A 21870-nucleotide genomic window follows, 5' to 3' on the forward strand; every position below is an offset into this window, starting at 1 on the left:
CCACCCAGCATTTTTGATTAAATGATGCATATGTTAATTAAATAATTACGACAACTTTCATTTTTTAAGTTTTCAAAACTTACAAAGTAATCCATTCTCTATTATCTCTGGAAAAATAGCTAAGAATGAAGCCCTAATAAAATCTATTTTTCTTGCTTGTACCTAATCTTTTAAAGTTCACATTTATTTTTGCCCTTAGTTTACAAACATACCATTAAGCTAAAATTAGTAAAGCCTATCACACTAAAACAATGCAAAATGCAGCTACTATTAAATTGTTACACTGCTTTGAGCATGGCTTAATAAGATTAAGTGGTCACATACAATGTTCCCTCTAAATTTTTTTCAGTTTGTACAGAAAAGTATAGTGTTTGAGCGGCACATTTTCATGCCTGAGCACCTGAATTTTTTTTAGCCTTAATTGGCATCAGAGCAGATGTTGGGGAGGGGGGCAAGGAAGAAAATGTTCCCCTCCTTCTCCCTCAGACCCCCAGGAAGGAAGGAGGGACGGAAGGGGGAGGGCCAGGAAGGAAATGGGAAAGAAGAAAAGGAAAGGAAAAGAAAAAGGAAAGGAAAAGGAAAGGAAATGGGAAAGAAAAAGGAAAGGAAAAGAAAGGAAAGGAAATGGAAAAGAAGGAAAGGAAAAAGGAAAGGAGATGGGAAAGAAGAAAAGAAAGGATGAAGAAGGGAGGGAATGGGAAGGGAAAAGAAAAAAGAAGGGAAAAAGAAGTAAGGAAAGGAGAAAGGAAAGGAAAAAGGAAAGGAGAAAGGAAAGGAAAAGAAAAGAGAAAGGAAAGGAGAAAAGAAAGGAAAGGAAAGGAAATGGAAAAGAAGAAAAGGAAAAGGAAAGGAAATGAGAAAGGAAAGGAAAGAGAAAGGAAAGGAAATGAAAAGAAGGAAAGGAAAAAAGGAAAGGAAAGGAGAAAGGAAAAGAGAAAGGAAAGGAAAAAGAAAAGGAAGATAGAAGAAGGACAGAAAGGGAAAGGAAAGAGTGGAATGGATTGGTACTGCTCAAAAATCAAGTCTCAAGATCCCGTGGACCCCTTTGGCTCAGGCAGTCCAACTCCCCGCTGCTTCCCTTTCTCCGCAAAGCGAAGGGATCGCAGAAAGACTGCTGAGTCCAGAACGGGGCTTCAGACAATGCAATGCTTGAGAACCCGCTTGCAGAGAAACGCAGGGTACAACCAGCGAATCGCGTTTTCCCAGGAACCAACGAAGCCCCAGAGGACCAATGGGAATTCTCCCTTCTGCAGCGTCATCCGTCTCCGAGCAGAGTCTTCCTTGATTTCACCAATCACCAAACGGAGGAGAGAGTTCGGTGCAGAGAGAGAAGGGAGGGGGGATATTTTCAGTCATATTTTAAGATATTAAAAAACACTGCGCGGCAGTTTGAAACTTCTGCGCAGTGTTTTCTTGTTACATGCGCAGCCGCGCTGCCATGCAGCTTAGAGGGAACATTGGTCACATATGGGATGGATGGTGAGAAAACACTATTAAATGTCAGAAATTGGGTTCAAGTTGTTTAGTAAAACCTTGATCCATAATTTATTTCTTATTTTTCTGAGTTGTTTCTTTTAATATTTAAGATATAAGGTGCATTAAAAGTAACAACATTTTGTGCTTTTATATCCAATTATATCAGACCTGGTCATTTCCTATTGATGCACTTAAATGTTCATATTAATACAACCCAAAGTACAAACAACAGCAATAGCAAGAATACCTTTTTCTGAAACTATTTATATTCACTAGTACCTATTACCTATCAGAACTTTATCTCTTATTAAAAGATCTGTAAAATGTATCTGGACTCAAATATTTTAGAGCACCTTAACTGAAATTAATTAGATAAATGGGTTATAATTTTTCCAATTATTTTCTTTAAGGAAGACTAGAACCAACTCCATTTGAGGCTACACCTGTGAAGATAAAGCTTCAATCTATAAAAAAGTACTTTCAAATACTATATACTTGTCATTTTTTATGATTATAGATTTCTAGTACCCTACGCATTTCTCCAATTATCTAACTATAGGTATACAAATATCATGAATCTATATTACACCAGGATAATAAGGATCATGTTAGTTCACGCATAAAAATTGCAAAGCATGATTCATTACATGAAATGGAGAGTCAGCATACATTGTCCCTTAACCAGTTTGGCTCTCTATTTTACTTTTGATGAAAGACAACAAAATGCAGTGCTGATATAGTAGTTCTTCCACCTCCAAGTTTTACCTTGGCTTATGATATGATTAAAAATTACACTAAAGGAATAACAGTAGTCCTTGGGTGAACAACAAGGCAAATAACACTTTGCAATTAATTTAAACTCTTGGAGAAAATAGTTGCCTTTGCACTTTTCATTTTCACTTCTATGCTTGTTTCTGCAATGATATTAAATACATTCCTTTATGCTAGCTGTACTGTTAAGATTATACACTAAATCATTTCTGCTTTTCATTCTGTGTATTATCTAATTAAAAAGATTTATTTAACACAGACATTTCATTGTATATAAGCAATTTCTTTGTTAAAATATCTTTATTAGTCAAAAGAACAACATCCACATAAAAGAGGAAAGCATTAGCAGGCTTAGGGGGGGAACCAAACTTTGCCAAAGACCCCTTGCCAACCCACACTCCAAATCCTAAAAAAGATGACAAAGCCCAGTTATGCTCAGTGATCATAAAACACTGGGTGTTTTGCTAAGGAGAAAAATAGAGAAAAGCTAGAGGTTATATGACTGTAAAGGAAGGTCTTACAGGAAAAAAATGGCATCTTGTTTTGAAAACAGAATCTTTGTTTCTGTATGATGCAAATAATTAATAACTGAAATCTTTTGTCATTTCTCTCTATAAAGCTAAAGTTTTAGCTAAATTAAAGAAAGCTGTTGAAACTCAGGCAAAAATAGTTAGCATAAAACATAATCCCTAAAAGTAGGAAATAATGAACTTCACTTTCCTACGGTCAAATTCCCCAGTGGGGATATTCCAGATGTGACAGAACTGCTCCCAAAATTCCTAGTCATCATGGTTGAAACCTGAAAATTATGGGTAGTCAGCCCGAAATAATCCCCATGAAATCCAGAAAAATAATAAAACGAGAATCTGTTGCATTTGGGAAGCAAGTTAATTACAGATTGACATGACAACTAAAGAGAGTCTAAAACGAAATAGAACGCAGCATCTGAAGTTTAGACATAGAAACCTTAGTCCTGACAAACCTAATGTTAGGATGTACTTTTGATTCACCACACCCATTACAGGAAAAACAAGAAACATAAATCTGGTGTATTCAAGATTTGAAACAGCTATTCTGCATAGCAGTGATGGTTTTCCACTCTGTCATCTATCTCTTCACGCAGGTTTCTGCTAATGTCCTAAACTTTGGTTCCAACTGATCTAAAAAGTCAAGTGCCTCTTCTTCTTGCTGATCAGTACAGCAGCCTACAGAGCCCGCTGGCGATCCTCTTCCTTCATAGTTATATGAAAGAATATAGTCATCGGAATGCTTATGCTCTTCATCTTGCCCACACAGATATACTTTCTGCACAGGAAAAAGAAAAAAAGGTCATTTGTTTCCTTAAACTAACCACAACATATGCCATAAAATTTCATTGATTTACCTTTTAATGTTTAATTTTTAATCAGAGTGTGTCCTCTAATGGGTTCCTATATATAAAAAATGCACATGATTGGTCTATATCATTCAATCTATGAAGACTTTAACAAAAAAAATCAGATTCCCACTGATCACAAATATGCAACTTAGCATTTCTAAAGCAATTGCAAATAAAATTAAATAATATTTGTATATAAATTAGTGGATCATGCTGGCTTAGATTTATTACTGACATGTGTACCTACCTCTTCTACAACAAGGACTTTCAAATTTTTAAAAATCACTTATTTGGGTCAAAGAAAGGAGAGCAAACAGTAGGACAGGTGGGAACAAAACAAAGCAAACACACATTACAAAGCCCAAGTCCAAATAAACAATCTTTCTAAACAATATAATTTATAAACAAAGCAAAAAATATTTCAAGTATACCCAGATTTAATTAAGGTAATTAAAAAGAAGATTCTACATACAATAAAGAATTCTCTATTCAGAGAATTCAGTGAGATCCCAAATAATTTGTCAGGCTGTTTCACCCCACAGATTTAGACAGTTAAGTCTAACTCTAAAAATACATGCTGAAGAAATTGGTTAGCAACCTTACCTCAGTCAGACGAGGATGTGTGAAATTCTGCCATTCTGAATAATGTATCTGTAGGTATCCAATCATGGACTGCCCATATCCTTTTCCATTTAAAGTATGATGCCCCGCTCCTTTGACAGATTCCAAGGTGTGCTGCCCCCTAACCGATTCCATGGTCTGGTGTCCTTTGACCATTTCGAAACTTTCTTGTCCCCCAGTTTTTATTCCAGAACCAACCCCGTGATCAGACGTCACTATGTTTCCTGTTTTCACAGGAAGTATGTTCGGATCCTGAAAGTGGAGAAATGGCAAAGCTTTTTTTAGAATGTTTAAAGAGAAAGCAATGAAGATTTAGATATTATTTTACAGCTGGTTTATATTAGAAGAACTGTAGAAAAAAAAATACACATTTTCCCAAGATATTCCATTTACAATGTGTAGATTTACTATGTGACCAATTTATTAAGCATGCCTGCATTTGCTTAATTGCAAGTAATTGTAATTTGTTTATCTTCATTACCTTTGTGAATGACAGAATCTGGAAAGTTCTATAATATTAGATTAAATTATTACATCTCATTTCTACCAGGCTGCATAGATACTTGAAGTTATCACATACAACCCATGGCAGAATACCAATTTTGATTCAAAAATCATAATCCAGTATAAATAGATGTTGCATTTTTCTCAATGCCATATACAATCAGAAAACCATTAATCTAATGGCCAAAACTGAAAATGTTGCTCAGGATGGCCAATTCTATTTAAAACAGGGCAGTATATGCATTAGAAAGTAACATATTTGCATTATTCTTGAGCTATTAAAATAATTCTATTGAAATAGCAGACTCCCATGCAAATAAGAATCTAGTTGATACTCAGAATTTAAGAATTAAATGAAAATATCTGCTTTTCAAATTAAAGCCATGGTCCTTTTTTTAAAAAAAGGCTGATGATATTAACGGGAATATTACAAAATATTTTGTTGAATCCCACACACAAAGCTATGGCTTTCCCTTCCAGGAACTGTAAAGAGTAAGAATTATATCACAGCTGACATTGCCCCCAATCTCCAAGATCCTTAGGAAGAACCCAAGATTGCATCAGTAGTGTCACAAAAGTTGTGGTTGTTACTGTCATTATATTATTATTTATTATTATTATTATTATTATAATATTTTAAGGGGCTGTTTAAGATCTCTTCTACTATTGAAAATTTCTCTATTGCAAAAAAGGATTCAGGATTTGAGAAGGCTATTTATACGCAGCTGAAGTTTAAATAATTTTCAAAAAATATTTCTACTCTTCTTTACTTTCTCCTTTCCCACATTGCCCTGTGGCTGATGTGTCTTTCTATTAACACCTGGACAAGAGGCTACTAAGACAAGCTGGCCCTATCACTCTTGCAAGCTGTGAAATAACAAAATTCCAGCTTTAACCCCAATTGGATAATTATTTTCTCTTTTGTCTTAGCAGCATCCAGTGCTTACTCGCCAATCCTCATTATCTAACCTTCCTTTCTAGATGCTTATTCTGGTGGTGGAGGGTGAAAAAAAAAACAGGGCTGTAAAGGCCACCCAACCAAATCTGCCACTTTACTCGGCCTTACTGTGGCAGATAGGGATAATTTAAGTAAATGTGATGCCGTTTGTTACAGTCCTAGTACTTGTTTTAATAACCTCCTGCTTTGGTATCCATCCCATAAATTCTAAATTAATCAGCAATACAAGAATTTCAGAAAAACCTTAAGTACCGGCACTGATCGCAAGCCCACTTGCTAAGCATAATAATGCGACTTACCATCACTTCTTCTCCAGGTGCTTCAGTATTAGATATGATTAAATTCTGATTGGCTAAATCATCAAAACATGCTTAGTGCCAGCCATGGGTGCACCACCAAAACATCCACAAAGCGTAATCAGGATTACTACAGGACAAAAACCAGTAGTAAAGAGATAGCAACAGCATTTTTTCCCCAACAATTTGGGTCCTCATTTTACCCACTAGGTTGACTCACCTGAAAGGCTGAGTCAACCTTGAGCCTGGTGGGATTTGAACTGCCAAATTGCAGGCAGCTGGCAGAAGTAGCCTGCAATACTGCACTCTAAACACTGCGCCACCGCAGCTCATATTTAATATTAATTCAATATCAGCAGATTTGTTAGTAATATTTATTACATCTACTATCCATCAAAGATAGTGTTATCTCCTCTGTCTCCCTCTAATACAGCCATTTCACTCTCTGTCTCTAAGTCTCCAGGAACTGCATGCTATCTATCATCATGCCAAATTTTAAAAGCAATAAACTTGCAGCTTATTATTTGCCACTGCAAATAACAATAAAACTTTCAGCTATTGGTAGTTCTCCTGTCATTCAAACTATGACGGGAAGACAAAAAGAGAACTGTTCCATTGTATACTAATGTGGTCTACCTACCCTAGAACAAGAGTTTCTCTATAGGATGAATGGAACCACCTTCCTTTATTTTTTCCAAGGCGTGGGAACAAACGAGGACACCTTGGCAAACAGGTAGAGGAAAGATGCAGGCTGAAACTTGCCGATGCATTCAATGTGCAAGGAAATTTACTGTTTTAACATTTGGCTGGCCCACAGAGGCTCCTAATTTGGAATCATTTGTTCTAACAAAAGGCCTGAAGTTGATTTAAAGGGGGGAGCGGACTTTTCAGCTTCTAAATTAAAAAAATTACCATCGGGAACATGGCCAATTATGTGCAGCATTATATAACTACATTTAGTTTCAACAACCTTCATCACAAGAATAACCGAAAATCTATCTTCATGGTCAATCCAGATTCAGAAGCATTTTAAATAATAATAGTTGGCCCCGATTTATAGTGCTTCCGGTACAATAAAAGTAAATGCTTATATTGACTGAAAAAAGAAATTCTAAAGATTTTTAAGCAGAAAATTGCTCAACTGTGAAGTACAGCAGACTGGTGAAGCTGTTATTAACGTCATTTACAATCTCTGGTTTGTTTAAATTATGAATTCATTTTTTTAAATTTTACAGATGTTTAAATTGTTCTGTTATATGTTGATATAAAGAAAAGTGTGATAGAAAGAGAAGACTGGGATAAATATGCAATAAACACAGCCTTCTTAAACATCAAAACATATTTCCCTACAGCCCTAAGTATTCCATGCTGACCTTCCTGCATTAGGATAAGACAGAGGCATGCAAAATCAGGGTTCAGTATTGGAGCATCTAAATAGCAATAGCAACAACACTTAGACTTATATACCACTTTACAGTGCTTTACAGCCCCCTCTAAGCGATTTACAGTCAGCATATTGCCCCCCAACAATCTGGTCCTCATTTTACCCACCTCAGAAGGATAGAAGGCTGAGCCTGGTGGGATTTGGTGGGATTTGAAGTACAGTCAGAATATTTTTTACCTACTTCAAATATTTTAATGGACAAATTTATATAGGGTTAGGGTTGAATTATACATAAATCAACTAATTTGATTTGCAACCTTAAGATGTCAAAAGCATTCCATAATTTAGTAGCTCAGTTATATGTCAAAAGAAGAAAAAGTAAGCTTACACAATAGCAGCAGTGATCCCAAAATCATAGCAAGGATGGCCCAAATACCAAGAGTAACATCTGAGCGCTGACGTGGTAAAATATCTCTTGGTGGGTAAACACAATCTTTAGGAACTGTACAATCACACAGTGAAACTCTGATTTCAGAAACCCCTTTGTTGCCTCCATTATCAGATATTTCAATAGGAATTATGTACTGGCCATAGCTTAAAGCATCGGATGGTTCAAAAATGATGTCTGCAGGAAAAAAAATATTAAAAAGGAGTGAAATTTTTCAAATGTATTAGGTCAATTGTAAAAGATTCAGATTTTAGAAATGATTGCCTACCATCACTTTGAGTTAGTCTCCAGTTTTGAGTGTCTCTTTCAAGAATGGAAAAGTAAAGGGAACTGTGTGAGGATCTATGTCAGCATCCACAGCAGTAAGACAAATTGGTTTTCTGTCTCTGCATATTATACTCCTTTTGAACAATTTCTGGGTAATTATCATTCTCATCTCGTAGATTAACTACAATTGTTCCAGTGCCTGTTTTGCCACCTGAAAAAATAGAATCAATTTTAGAAATAGAAGCTCCCTAGCCAAATATAATTCAAGGCTAACCATGATGAACTTGTGAGCTAAATACAAGTTTAAACAAAGGAAAAGCTAATTCCAAGGAATGAATACTGCATCTAAAATTTCACAACGCTTTTCAGGTTGACTTTTCAATTTTGCATATGATCTCTAGGTATGTATGTATATATTGATTGCAAAAGGTATGACTTAATCAATATAAGAATGTATAATTGGCTTCATTCACAATATAAGGAAGACAATCTCTTTTTCACATAGAGACTGGGAATGTTATGCAAATTCCAAGAGAAGGTCATATACTATATCATGTAAACAAGGTGCATTAACAAAGGTATTAACACATGCTGCATGTAGCTCTGTCCAAATCCAAGTAAATTAACACCTGTACATATGACAAAAATAAATAAACAAACAAATAGCAATACTACGAACATCTTTTAAAATTGGTTGGGCTTATTTCAACTATAATATGGAACTTCGATCTTTGCTATGCATTTTCACACTGGGGGCAGATTCTCTTTTTTTAAATGAAATGAGGCGGAAACATTGTACAGGTAGGCCTTAACTTACAAACATTCATTTGAAGTTTGAAATTAAAATGGCACTGAAAAAAACCCGACTTACAACCAGACCTCACACCTATGACTATTGCAGCATCTCTACAGTTGCATGAACACATGCTTGACAGTCAGCATATATTTACATTAGCTGCAATGTCCCAGGATCATATGATCACCATTTGCAACCTTGTCAGCTTCCACAAGCAAAATCAACAAGGGAAGCCAGGTTCACTTAACGACCATGACATAGCAATAGCACTTAAACTTATATTTCAGTGCTTTACAGCCCTCTGTAAGCAGTTTACAAAGTCAGCATATTGGCCCCAATGATCTGGGTCCTCATTTTACCAACCTTGGAAGGCTAAGTCAACCTTAAGCCAATGAGAATCAAACTGCTGAACTGCTGGCAATCAGTAGAATTAGCCTGCAATACTGCATTCTAACCACTGCGCCACCACAGCAGTTATGGCAAAAGGTCCTAAAATTGGGTGCAACTCACTTAGTAGTTACCTGCTTAACAACCCAAATTCTGGTCCCAATTGTGGGTGTAATTACCTATACTGTCAAAGAATACCTGAACAGGAATGCCGGATGATAGTAAATGGTGTAAATATACAGGAATAGAGAACTTTGGTGGTAATGAAAGAACTGGTGCCACTGCGTATTACATCCTTTTGACTTTCACTTCACAAGCCTAAATTTTGACTTGAAAGTGTGATTGTGCAAATGAGACTAAATTAGTATCTTTGATTCTACTTAACCATATCACTTAGTGATGGTGTTGCCAGTCGCAACTGCAGTTTGTACAGACTATTTGTATATCCAATACATTTGAAAAATAGACATATATGCTGCTTTACTTTAGGTTTCTCATCAATACTCCTGACATTTCTTTCATAGAAAATCATAATAAACATAATAAACATGTAGCAAAAAGTGACTTAAAACATATATGATTTGTGGCATTTCTACTCACTTCGGTCTACTGCAGCAACTGTTACATTACATTGATAACTTTAAATCTGGTGCTTCCCTGTCTAACATTTTAGTGGTGCTGATCTGACCTTCATTATTCATGGTGATCCAGTTACATGGGTCCTTTATTATTTTGTAACTGCAAGGTGGGAAAAATAGCACATGTTAGAAACAAACACATGAAATGTTTCTTCAGTATCCTAGATATCTTTAAACGACTTGGAAAAAAGGCTCGTGCAAATGTAGCATTACATCAATTCCACAAAACAGCTAATTCAGGAGTTTACTTTTATGATTATATAGGCAAAAAATAATTATTTTGAATCTTTGTCATCAATTTGTCTCAAATATCATGAAGCAGAACAACAGTTTTCCTAAATTTGACCCACCACTGGTATTCGGGAAATATGTTAATAGGAAAATAAGGCTATCAGATCTGTATATACATATATGCAGATTTATATACGTAAAGCTATATATGCCAACAGCAATAGAAGTGCATATATAATCTCCCTAATAGGATGAGGAGGGAAAAGCATCATCTGAAAATGAGGTTTTTAATTCAGGGTTTTAAGGGTACCCTAATCCCCAGAATACCATATTTGTGCAACCAAATGTGGGGAATCTAGGTCTCAATCATCCAATCATGCACACCATTTTGACACCACTAACCCCTATTCCCCTGCTCTGGATTTTTAACTCTTAAACTTTCTCCCAATCCCAAGCTAAATTTTGGATCACGGAAGTCTGTTAAACAATTTGAAGAATGAAAGTGGAAGCAGTTTGGTCTTTTCGAAATTTGCTACTTCCATTCTCACTCTTAACACAAACCCAAATTGCCTCTGTCACATCCTGTAATCTCATTAGCTTTCCAGCAATAACAAACCCTTCCAGTCCTCCAGCTGCATCAGAAACTTGCCAATCTCTACTCTACAGTATGCCTACAATTCCTTAAAAGAAACATTTGTCCGTAACAATAGGACAAGAAAGTGAATTAAGCCACAAAGTACAATACCGTATGTCTCACTATTTCCGGTCTCTGGATCACTTGCGGAGTAATGGCCAACCGGTGTTCCAGCTTTCAAACATTCTTTTATATCCAAAATATATTTTAGGATGGAATTCAGGCCCTTCATCCACATCTCGTACTTTAATAACAACAACACAAGTACTTGTAGAAATTGGTCCCGAATTCGGTGCTAAAGCGTAAGGGACTTCATTATCCAAACAATCTCTAATCTTCTCTCCTTGGTCTTTTCATAGTCCAGACCCTAGAAAATATATTACAAGATTTGCTACAAGTTAGTAGAGTTCCATTCTAAGTTATAATCATGGAAGTACAAACCAACATTTTAAAAAAAGCATTAAAAACCAACATTAAAAAAAAATCCTGCAATAATTGAGGTTTAGGAAAGACAGGTAGCAAAGTCAAATCTCACTCTCCTTTCTTTTTGCAGATTATAAATTCTGTTGAAGAAAGAATGTTCATCTCTATGCTTCCGTTAATATAACAAACTCAGAACCAACAGCGACCCAGAATCTCTAACAGTGCTAATCTAGAATGCCATTAATTTTTTTAAGTATCCTAGTCTCATTTGACTTTAATGAATAATTTCAGATCAGGCTCATGCAAAAAGGGCGTTGGTACTTACCTGATACGCCTCTTCTCATAGTGGGGGAGGAGTATCCAGAATGGGTTTGACCTTATCCTCTCGTGATTGGTTTGAGTCAGATAAGCTCTTTGGGCTCCGCCCCCTGGAGGTGAGCCTGCCCAGTTTTATGACGAAGAGCTCTCTCCGACTCGTTGCATCATTCACTCCAGACTCTTGATTCAGTTGTTTTTGTCTTAGTCTTCAACATAATTAAATAACAATATAAACAATGAACATAACACTTAGTTGTACAAACCTAGTCAGGGAGGAGGATACTCCTCCCCCCACTATGAGAAGAGGTGTATCAGGTAAGTACCAACGCCCTCTCCATAGTGAGGGGGAGGAGTATCCAGAATGGGATGTACCAAAGCTGCACGTCCCTAGGGAGGGAGATCCCTGAGGCCATATGTCCCCCACTCAGGCCTGTTGAGGCACGGGTCCTGCCCTGTGAACCGCCTGCAACACCCTGCGGCCGACCGAGGCCTCTGCCGAGGCAAACGGAGTCCAACTTATGTTCCTAACAAAGGGAGAGGGGGAAGCCCACGTGGCTGCCCTGCAGATTTCGGCCAGGGATGCTTGTGTGGCCCAGGCCGTGGAAGTGGCTGCACTCCGTGTGGAGTGGCTGTGATATGATTTGTGGTTGTAACCCCTGCGATTGGTAAGCAGTGGCAATGCAGGTTCGCAGCCACCTGCCGATCGTGGTGGAGTTACCTTATACCAGGGATCCTGGTTGGAAGGGAGACAACCAGGGCTTCGGATTTCCTGTTTGGCCTGGTTCTCCTGAGGTAAATCCTCAGAGCCCTCCTAACGTCCAGAGTGTGCCACTTCCTCTCCCATGGGTTGAGAAGGGTCTGGGACAGAAGTTGGGCAAAATCAGTTCCTGGGCTCGATGGAAGCAGGAGCACACCTTGGGAATGAAGGATGGATCCAGCCGTAACACCACCCTATCTTGGTGGAAGACACAGAGATCCTCCCTGGTGGGACAGCACTGCAGTTCGGATATCCGCACTGGCGGAAGTGATGGCCACCAGGAAAGCCACCTTCAGGGTCAGGAACTTAAGGGAACTGTTTGTAATGGCTCAAATGGGGCGCCCGTTAGAGCGTCCAATACCCTGTGTAAATCCCAGGAAGGGTACCTGTGTACCGTAGGTGGTCTGAGGTTGGAGGCCCCCTTAAGGAATTGCCTGACCATGGGGTGTGTGCATCAGGCTTGGTTTCTGCCCACACAGGAGAACTGATGAGATGGCCTGAGACCTGTCTCCTTAATTGTGTTAGGGCGCTAACCCTCTATCCAGGCCGCCTGGAGGAAGTCCAGAACCTGAGGGCACCGTAGCCTGGTTGGGGTGAACCCCGGGAGTTGCACCAAGAGTCAAAGGCCCGCCATGTGGAGCCATAGATGCGCTCTGTGGAGGGCCTGCGGGCGGCCTGGATAGTCCTTATCACCCGGGGGAGAAGAGGTCTTTCCTCAGGATGCTCCGCTCAACCGCCAAGCGGTCAACTGGAGCCATTGAGGATCCGGGTGCTCCAGCGCCCCCTGGCTGAGGGATATCCTCTCCTGGGGAATTCTCCAGGGCCTCTCCACCGACAGAGACTGGAGATCTGCAAACCAAGGCCTCCGGGGCCAATGAGGAGCCAACAGAACCACTTCCGCCCCCTCCTGAAGGATCTTCCGTATGACCCTGGGAATCAGGGGCAAGGGAGAAAGGCATCAAAAGAACCCCTGGGCCATGAGCTCCGCAGAGCGTCCGTCCCCTCCGCCCCCCGTGTCCGGTACCTGGAGAAGAACCTCGGGAGCTGAGTGTGAGGGAGTGGCGAACAGATCGACTTCCGGGCGCCCGAAGCGCCGGCCACCTCCTCGAATATTGCAGTCTGTAGCCTCCACTCTGAGTTGCCACCTCGGCCCGGCTGAGCCAGTCGGCCCTGGTGTTGTCCACCCCCGCTATGTGTTCTGCCCTCAAAGACAGGAGGTTCCTTTCGGCCCACTGACCCAGACGTTTGGCCTCTTTCATGAGGGCCCTTGATCTTGTCCCCCCCTGTCTGTTTATGTGAGCCTTGGTGGTGATATTGTCTGTGAGGACTAATATGTGCTGGCCCCTGACCGAGTTCTGGAACCGTAACAGAGCCAGGCGGACCGCCCTGAGCTCCAACCAGTTTATGTTGTGAGGCCCTTCCTGCCTGAGTCCACTCTCCTTGCGCCATCTGAGCCAGCAGATGGGCACCCCACCCACTCAGACTGGCGTCCGTCGTTACCGTCAGCGGTCTGGTGTCCAGAAGGTTTCGCCCTTTGTGATCGCTGGGGATGTCCACCAAGCCAGGGAGCGGGAGACGTCTAGCGGGAGAAGTACCTTGGTCTGCGAACAGCTCGTGCGCCTTCGCTGGAATGGCAAGAGGAACCATTGGAGATCTCTGGTGTGGAGGCGAGCCCACGGGACGATGCCAATGGCGGAGACCATGGTGCCTAGTAGTTTAGACAGAGTGCTAGGGAACCTTGCGCTTCCTGGCTATCGAGGAGGCTAGCTGTCTAAGCGCTATCTGTCTGTCGGGTGACAGGAAGACCATGCCCGCCTGGGTGTCTATTTCTGGCTCCTAGGTGAATCAGACTAGTAGAGGGTGGAGGTGACTCTTGGCTAGGTTCACTGTAAACCATGGTCCCTCAGGACTGTCATGGTGATGTCTAGGTCTCGCAGAGTGCCCCTAAAGGAGGATGACTGCAGGAGCAGATCATCCAGTAACATTGGATGCGCACCGGGACCTGTCTCAGGTGCGCTGCCAGCGCTGCCATTACCTTTGTGAATACCCTTGGGGCCAAAGACAGCCCGAAGGGGAGGGCCCGGTACTGATAGTGGTGACCCATGTAGCAGAACCTGAGATACCTACGGTGATCCTGGGCAATGGGGATGTGCAGATAGGCCTCAGTGAGGTCTATAGAAGTGAGAAAGTCCTCCTTGTCTAACCCCCTCCAAGATAGAGTGTAGGGAGTGCATCTTGAACCTCCTATAGCGAATGGAAACGGTTCAGGCGTTTCAAGTCAAGGATCGCTCTCCAGCCCCAGAGGCCTTGGGGATGACGAACAGGATGGAATAGTGCCCTGACCCTGTTGCTCTGGAGGCACTGGCTGGATCGCCCTGATCTCCAACAGGTGTTGGATGGCTTCCTGCATCAACAGCCTCCGGGTCGGGTTCTTAGAAACCGGACATATCCGGAAGAAGCTCGGGGGACTGGAAAGAAATTCGAGTGAAAGGCCATGCCTGATGGTCTTCTGCACCCATCTGTCAGAGGAGGTGAGGTCCCATCGGTCAGCGAAATGCGCTAAGCACCCCCCAATGGGGAGAACGCTGGCCTAGCTTTATATTTGCGGAAGGAGCGCCCCCCCTCCGCCTCCTCCGCCCCCTCGAAAGGGCCGCTTCTGTTGCCTGCCTCTTTGCTGTCTGTCTTGGGTACCTCTGTCTAGCAGGGAATCCCCCTTGATACTGCCTGCCTTCCTGAGAAACCTGCCTCTGACCCCTAAGGAAGTCCTGACCCCGAAAGAAGGACCCAGAGTCCTGACCACCGGGAGTAGGAGCGTCTGGGGTATGGAGTTGACCTGAAGCTGCCTTTCTTCTGGGCAGTGGCGAGGACCTTCCTCTGTCCTTGTTCTCAACCAGGAACCGGTCCAGAGCCGAGCCAAAGAGGGAGTCCCCTGTGAAGGGGGCTGAAGCCAGGCGCCACTTGTGACGAACCTCCACCTGCCACTGTAGAAGCCACAGCAGTCTGCGTGATGCCACCGACGATGCGATTGCCCTGGAAGCAAATCTGGCTGCAGCCAGGGTGGCATCCGATGAGAACTGGATGGCCGCTGCCAGCCTGTTGATGTCCTGATGTGACCGGCATCTGCTATGGGGGTGCGTGCTGTAGCTCCTGCAGCCACAGCAAGGAAGATTGATGATGAAGAGGCTGTGGTGGATGCTTTCACAGCCCAGGCCGCTGCTAAATGGCCCCTTCGCAAGGTGAGGTCTGCCTTCTTGTCTTCCGCCTTCAAGGCATCCTCTGGCTCCCCAGGCATGTTGGGTGGATGTATGAAGAGCCACGATTGGATCATCTATGGTGGGCTGTGCAAGTAGCTTAGCCAGCTCTTGGTCCACATTAAAGAACAATCCTGTCTGAAGAGGAGGGTGAGGGGCCCTTTGTAGGAGATGCCCATTGGCGTCTTATCAAGCCTAGGAAGGTCTTGGGCGTAGGAACAGTGTCTGCCTCGATGGCCTGCTCATCAAAGATGTTCTCTGCTGAGAGGCCCTGGCGTTGGGGTGTGGCCTCCGCTGCTCTGTTGCCTAGCTGACCGTTGCCTTGGCCTTGAAGAGCAGGGACTCAAACAGTGAGGGCTGGAACAACCCAGTGAATGTGGGTTTAGGAGGAGGCATGCCTTCATCCTCTGATAGCTTGAGTTCTCTGAGCTCGCCTTCCTCACTTTCATTGTCACTGTCCTCCTGGGATGAATCTGAGGAGCTGTGAATCTCTTCCTCCTGGGCCTCTGGGAATTCAGGAGCCCTGGGGGTGGGGGGGAGGGGGGCCCCCTGAGGCTGTGGCTGCTGGAATGCTGCAGCCATGCATTGCTGAAAAGCCTGCATCATTAATTCTGGAAGTTGGGGGCCCCTGTGGGAGGCGCTGGGTTGGGGCTGAAGCCCCCCTGAGCAGGGGGGGGGGGCTGCCCAAAAGGGGAAAGCCAGTAGGCAAGGCTGCCCCCACAGTAGGGGTGATAGGGGATTGCCACCCCTGAGTGGAGCCCCCAAAGCCCCGAGGTGTCTATAGGGATCCTTGTTGGCAGGGCTGGATTCTCCCCTGAGCCTCCGCTGGATAAGGGAGTGCCTGGATTTTCCCCCCCTTTGCCTGGGGCGTTCTGATGGCTGGCTGCTTGGTTGCAAAGCCTCTCTAAAGCCTTATGCCTCCTCCGCTCGTATTTAGAGGGCTTGGGAGGCTTGTGACTCCTCCCTTCCTCTGGATCTGCCCTGGGGAAAAGGTGCTTGGTTTTGCATTTAGCCTTTCCTCTCCCCCCCCCCTCCTCGGGCAGGTCTCTGGGGAAGCCACTGACCTGGGTGCTTGTTCTTCTGCCCCTCCGGTGGGGCTGCAGTCCCTGCTTGCAACTGCCTGGGACTCTCCTTCCTGGTAGTTGCTGGGCGCCGCCATCTTGGACCACGTGGGTCCTCCCGCTTCAAAATGGCGCCGACCGGCTTGCAAAGGGGCGCGAAATTTAAAAGTGCCTGAAGTGAGGCGAGCTCCTGAGAGCTTGCACGTGCGCTCCCAGCCGGATTCTCTTCCTCCTGCCTCTCCTCCGATGCCGCTGTGGCCAGGAACAGCTTCTTCGGCTTCCTCACGATCCTCTGGCCACGTGGAGGCAGCACGGCGCTCCAGGGCGTTTGAAAGCCCTGGTTCGTCGCTCAACCCTTGAGGGGAGCAACGGAGCGCTCCAGCGACTTACAAGCCTCAGCGGTTGGGGCTGCCTGCTAGAGGCTTCTGCCCTTGCTGCCCGGCCAAGCTCCTCACTGAGAGTCTTCGGATCTCCTCAGTGTCCAGGGCAGCCTGCCGCCCCAGGGGGGCTAGTGGCAGTCCCAATCCTGCAGGAGGAGGCTGTGTGTGAAGCAGGGAGGCAAAACTCGACGGTCCAAATGAATTTCCTTAGATCCTAGTAAATTCCTGGAGCTCTCGAATGAGCAACTTCTCACGATCGTTTTGAGTCAGAAACTGGGCAGGCTCACCTCCAGGGGGCGGAGCCCAAAGAGCTTATCTGACTCAACCAATCACGAGAGGATAAGGTCAAACCCATTCTGGATACTCCTCCCCCCTCACTATGGAGAATAACTGTTTACCATCACCTACTCACTGAGGTGCTGAGAGTTTAAAAAAAAAAAAAGCTTAAGTGCTTCTGATTCTATCTTTTTCCCTGTCTCAAAGGCAATTGTTTTATAATAAAAAGAACATTTCATCAATAAAATATTTTTATTTGGCCCCAAGAAGTCGTTTTGGTTAGGAATAAGAGGTAGCTTGGGTAACTTTAATGCCCTGGATAAAACAAGTAGAACTGTAACAAAACAGGATAGCATAAAGAAGATTCCATTTATGATTCCTTTTCTCTAGCCAAGTTCAATGGCCACCAAGCAAGTTCAGGTTTGTTTTCTTATTATTTCCTTGCATTTCTGCAAACCTGCTCCTATTTCCTCTTGGGCATAGCTTTGTGTAATAATAGAACTATGGCATTGGAAAACCAATATAAAGCACTCAGCCATGAAATTGGAATAGCGTAAAGAAAAACTGTGTATTCAAATGTTCATAAAATAAAACTACATCAGCTTTATAATAAAAATAGTGAAAAAACTAAAATATATAGCCAATATAGAAAACACAACTACCTGGAAAATTCAATACTGAAAAAATATTGCAACTAAACTTTTAGGGGAAACTATACAACTACAGTGTTAGCAGTGTTAAAGTATCATGAAACCACTGCCACCTTCAATAATGCAAAATAGGAGTACAACTCGTAATACAATAAAGGTAGAAATACATATCCTGTAACATTTTGCATAATCTTTTTCCTTATTACCTTTTTAATACATAAGGTACCAATGTTTGAATCCCGGTTTGTTTCAATTTTGAAAGAACCATCTTCATTTCCCCTTATAATATTGAAAGTAGCGTGCCAGGCTGGAGTTCCTCGTACATCTTTGTCTGTCACACCAATTTTCGTTACTTCTGCATTAACTGTGTTTTCAAGTATAAATACTTCATACTGAAATTAGCAAAATGTTCATAGATTAATTTCATTATGCAAAGTATGTTGTTCTTCAATCAATCAATCAATTTTATTAGTCATATACCAGAACGAATAAAATCACTCAGTGAATATTCAGTTAAAAATTCTAGAATAAAATAATAAATAAAATCTATATTTAAATCCAGTCTGTTCATTACACATGGCCTAAGTGTACTAAAATAACAATTCATAAACTATGAGGCCCTTAGTCAATTAAATACTAAAATGCAAAGGAATAAGCAGTGCAAAGGGTTTGACACATATGTTGTCTAAAGCAGCTATGGTAGATTAGACAGGTATTTCTGATGAATCCCCAGTGCTTCTGCACAGAATCTAGCCATCTGCGCTATAGTTATGGACTATGCGTCCTTAAACAGCCATTGGAGATAAGCGGTGTTAGAACAGCCAGGATACCTAGCAATTTTTATTCCAAGATGCAATAATCCCAGACAGCACTCTATTTGCTTTTGTGCATAACTATACAGACTATATATAAATCAAACAGTATGAATTCTGTTCCTGCCTTAAGCACAAAGCCAGGTGGGTGACCCTAGACCATTCACTCTTTCTAAGACTTAGGAACAATATCAGAGCAAATTACTACTGAAATCTTGCAAAAAAAAAAGAAAAAGTCTGCAGAGACTTCTCAGGTAATCGTCAGGAATCTAACAATGGCTTGAAGGATTTTTTTTAAAAAAATGAAACCCCTTCCTAATTACACTCTCCCCCTCCTTCACTTAGCTCTATTACTGATCTCAAATTTTAGCTTTGTTATATATTATTTGTAGATTAATCCATTCCAAACTAAACATGGAAGTGGTTTGGGGGAGATCATTTGTTTTCTCTGCAACCAAGAGGACAGGAATCATGGCTTAATAAACAAGTTAACAAGTTGTAGGTTTCCTTGGGGCAATCATTTTCTGTGAGGTTTTTCTGGCATGGCCAGTTTACAAGTTAAAATACAATTCAAAAATCATATCAATATTTGAGTTCCATGCACAGCTTCAACTGTGCTTATTTATCTGTCAAAAATAAAGGGGGCGGAGGGGTAGAAGGGAATTAGGAAAGTCTATTGAATTTATTTCTTGGCTTCATAAAGCTGACATAAAATTGCAAGTCTGGCTGTGCTCCCCCTCCTCTCTGTTTTACACCTGGAAATATTGCTCTGATATGTTTGCATACAGTATGCTTTCTACATGTGCCAGATATAATGTATGTTTTCCTTCACATATCTTTGGTAAAGAATCTCCCTTCTCTTCCTCAAAGCCATTCTTTTTACTCTCTATACTATGCCAATCAGGAATTGATTAAAGCATGCTATATACATATGTGTACGTACATACATACATACATACACATACATACATATACATATATACATATATACACATATATATACACATATATACACATATATACACATATATACACATATACATATACATATATATATTATACAAACACACACACACAGAGATAATGACAAAAGTAAAAGAAATTAACTTGAACATGTCAGACATACCACACCATGTTCACACATCGGGGCATGATCATTTGCATCACCAACTTCAATTATAGCCGTTCCAGTGTTGCATAAACCAAATTTCTGACCTCCCATATCTCTTGCTTCCACTAATACTGTGTATTTATCTATTTTCTGAAAGAGAGCATTGTAGACATCAATATTGTTTGTTTATTCTTAAAAACCAAGTAAATTACATGCAATTTATAATTATAAAGAGTAATGAATCATGGGGTTTTTAAAATATACATATACATATACACATACACTAGAAGTCATTATAGAAGAGGTCAAGTTGGGTAAGACTGCAATAGTTTTTATATATTGTTGCGCTACCAATTGCATACTAGTGACAATTTCTGTGAATTCCAGAAATCTATTTAAAATACTAACATATGTTAGTATGGCAGAAAAAGAAAAATAGCTTTTACCAATGTATTATTAATGGGCATGCTCTTCGTGGAATGAATAGCCTTACAACACACAGAAGGTCCTCTTTAACGCTGTAATTATCTCAAAAGTATAAGCTGTCAATATGGAATATTGCAATCTTCTTCCTCAAACCATTTTCTATTGGACATTTTTTCTTCCAATTCTATGTCCCTGGCTAGCAACTGACTTACCAACCCATTTCCAAGCATTCATTTGCTTCCCATACTCTCTTTGAAAGTGCAGCCCAGAGAATTTGCATATGCCCTTGACTGTACTTCAGATACAAATATTTTATCCACCATCTTTCAATCAAGTCAAGATAAAGGACATGAATCTAATTTTGTTAGCCCCATCAATCAAATCTGCAACATGCTTAAGAATCTGGCAGTTCAAATTGGCTCCATGAGCAATAAAACGTTTGTTACAAAGAAACTATACATTCCTTAAAACCACTTCACATCTATAGTTTAAAGGCAGAATTCTGTTTCCAAACCCTCTTTAAAAGTTGTCCCTGAAAGTTGCAAAGGTAAAGAACAACAACATTAGGCTTGGGGGGGAGGGGATTACCTCTCTGTCCAAGAATGCACTCTGCAAAGAAATAACACCAGTTTCTTTGTGTACTTTAAATAAAGGGCCACCTCGAGGTGAAGCAGGAGTTTGTCCCACAATTGTGTACATCAGTTTAGTGTGCAGTGTGCCCGGTTCATCTCTGTCTGTTGCAATCATTTGCCCAATGAAGGTATCTACATGGGGAAAAATGCAGTAGTCTACCATAATATGCTTCTCACATTATTATAAGAGAGATAGCTTCGATTTGGTATTGTATATATGCTACCTATCAAGCAATACTTAAATTAATGCAATAAGGACATTTCCATTTGCCTTCTTTCCATACAAATTTCTACAATTTCTCATACACATTTCTTCAATCCAGACTTGCTCATTTTACCAAAGCTGTGGTTTATCATGCTGCATGAAATTGGTCGTGTTTTCATCAACAACACATTTAAAATGGCTACAAGAATTTTGGGGAAACTGCTTATTCAAGTGCATATAATGCTTAATGAAGGTTATATATGCATTTCTGACTGTCAATTTCGCTACAATATTACAGTGGATGCTTAAAAATAAAAAAATAAAAAATATTCAGCAAATTAATAACAAGTTTGATTTCACTGTTCACATTATGATCAAAACATATGATCTAAATACAAACTTTCATGTTCTAACCCTAACTCCAAATAACAGAAGCTTCTTTAGTTTTTTATTTATGGAGTCAGAAAAAGATTCAGTAATGTATGAAACTGACCCAAATCATCAGAAACAAAATTCTATTGAGCAGGGGTGTCAAACTGGTGGCCCACAGGCCAGATACGTCACATGCAGGCCATGCCCACCCCAGTTCTGCAAAGAGAAAAAACATCACGAAACGTCATGTGACAGCAATGTGATGCCAGTTTGCCACCTGTGCTATTGAGGATCCAAGGAACTTCAAAGCACTAGAGGATAATAGTCTCTGAGCAACACAGATATACAGTGACTCAGATACTAAGGTGAAGATATTTTCAAGGTAGAAATGGTTACCTGTGACTGTT

At 41.3% G+C, this 21870-nt stretch overlaps 1 protein-coding gene across 1 annotated transcript in view; it reads right to left on the minus strand.

The window, feature by feature from the left end:
- Positions 1-1424: 1424 nt before the first annotated feature.
- Positions 1425-21870, minus strand: part of LOC116512309 (desmocollin-2-like) — a 37563-nt gene continuing 17117 nt past the window's right edge. The window contains 17 exon segments of the mRNA XM_032222741.1: positions 1425-3552; positions 4229-4498; positions 6008-6072; positions 6075-6134; positions 7777-8013; positions 8105-8152; positions 8155-8231; positions 8233-8314; positions 9887-9927; positions 9929-10024; positions 10901-10910; positions 10913-10995; positions 10997-11111; positions 11114-11156; positions 18112-18297; positions 19844-19978; positions 20843-21018. Coding sequence (XP_032078632.1) covers positions 3355-3552; positions 4229-4498; positions 6008-6072; positions 6075-6134; positions 7777-8013; positions 8105-8152; positions 8155-8231; positions 8233-8314; positions 9887-9927; positions 9929-10024; positions 10901-10910; positions 10913-10995; positions 10997-11111; positions 11114-11156; positions 18112-18297; positions 19844-19978; positions 20843-21018 — 1922 coding nt within the window. The 3' untranslated portion in view covers positions 1425-3354.

This window comes from Thamnophis elegans, chromosome 8, assembly GCF_009769535.1.
Source record: "Thamnophis elegans isolate rThaEle1 chromosome 8, rThaEle1.pri, whole genome shotgun sequence".
NCBI lineage: Eukaryota > Metazoa > Chordata > Lepidosauria > Squamata > Colubridae > Thamnophis > Thamnophis elegans.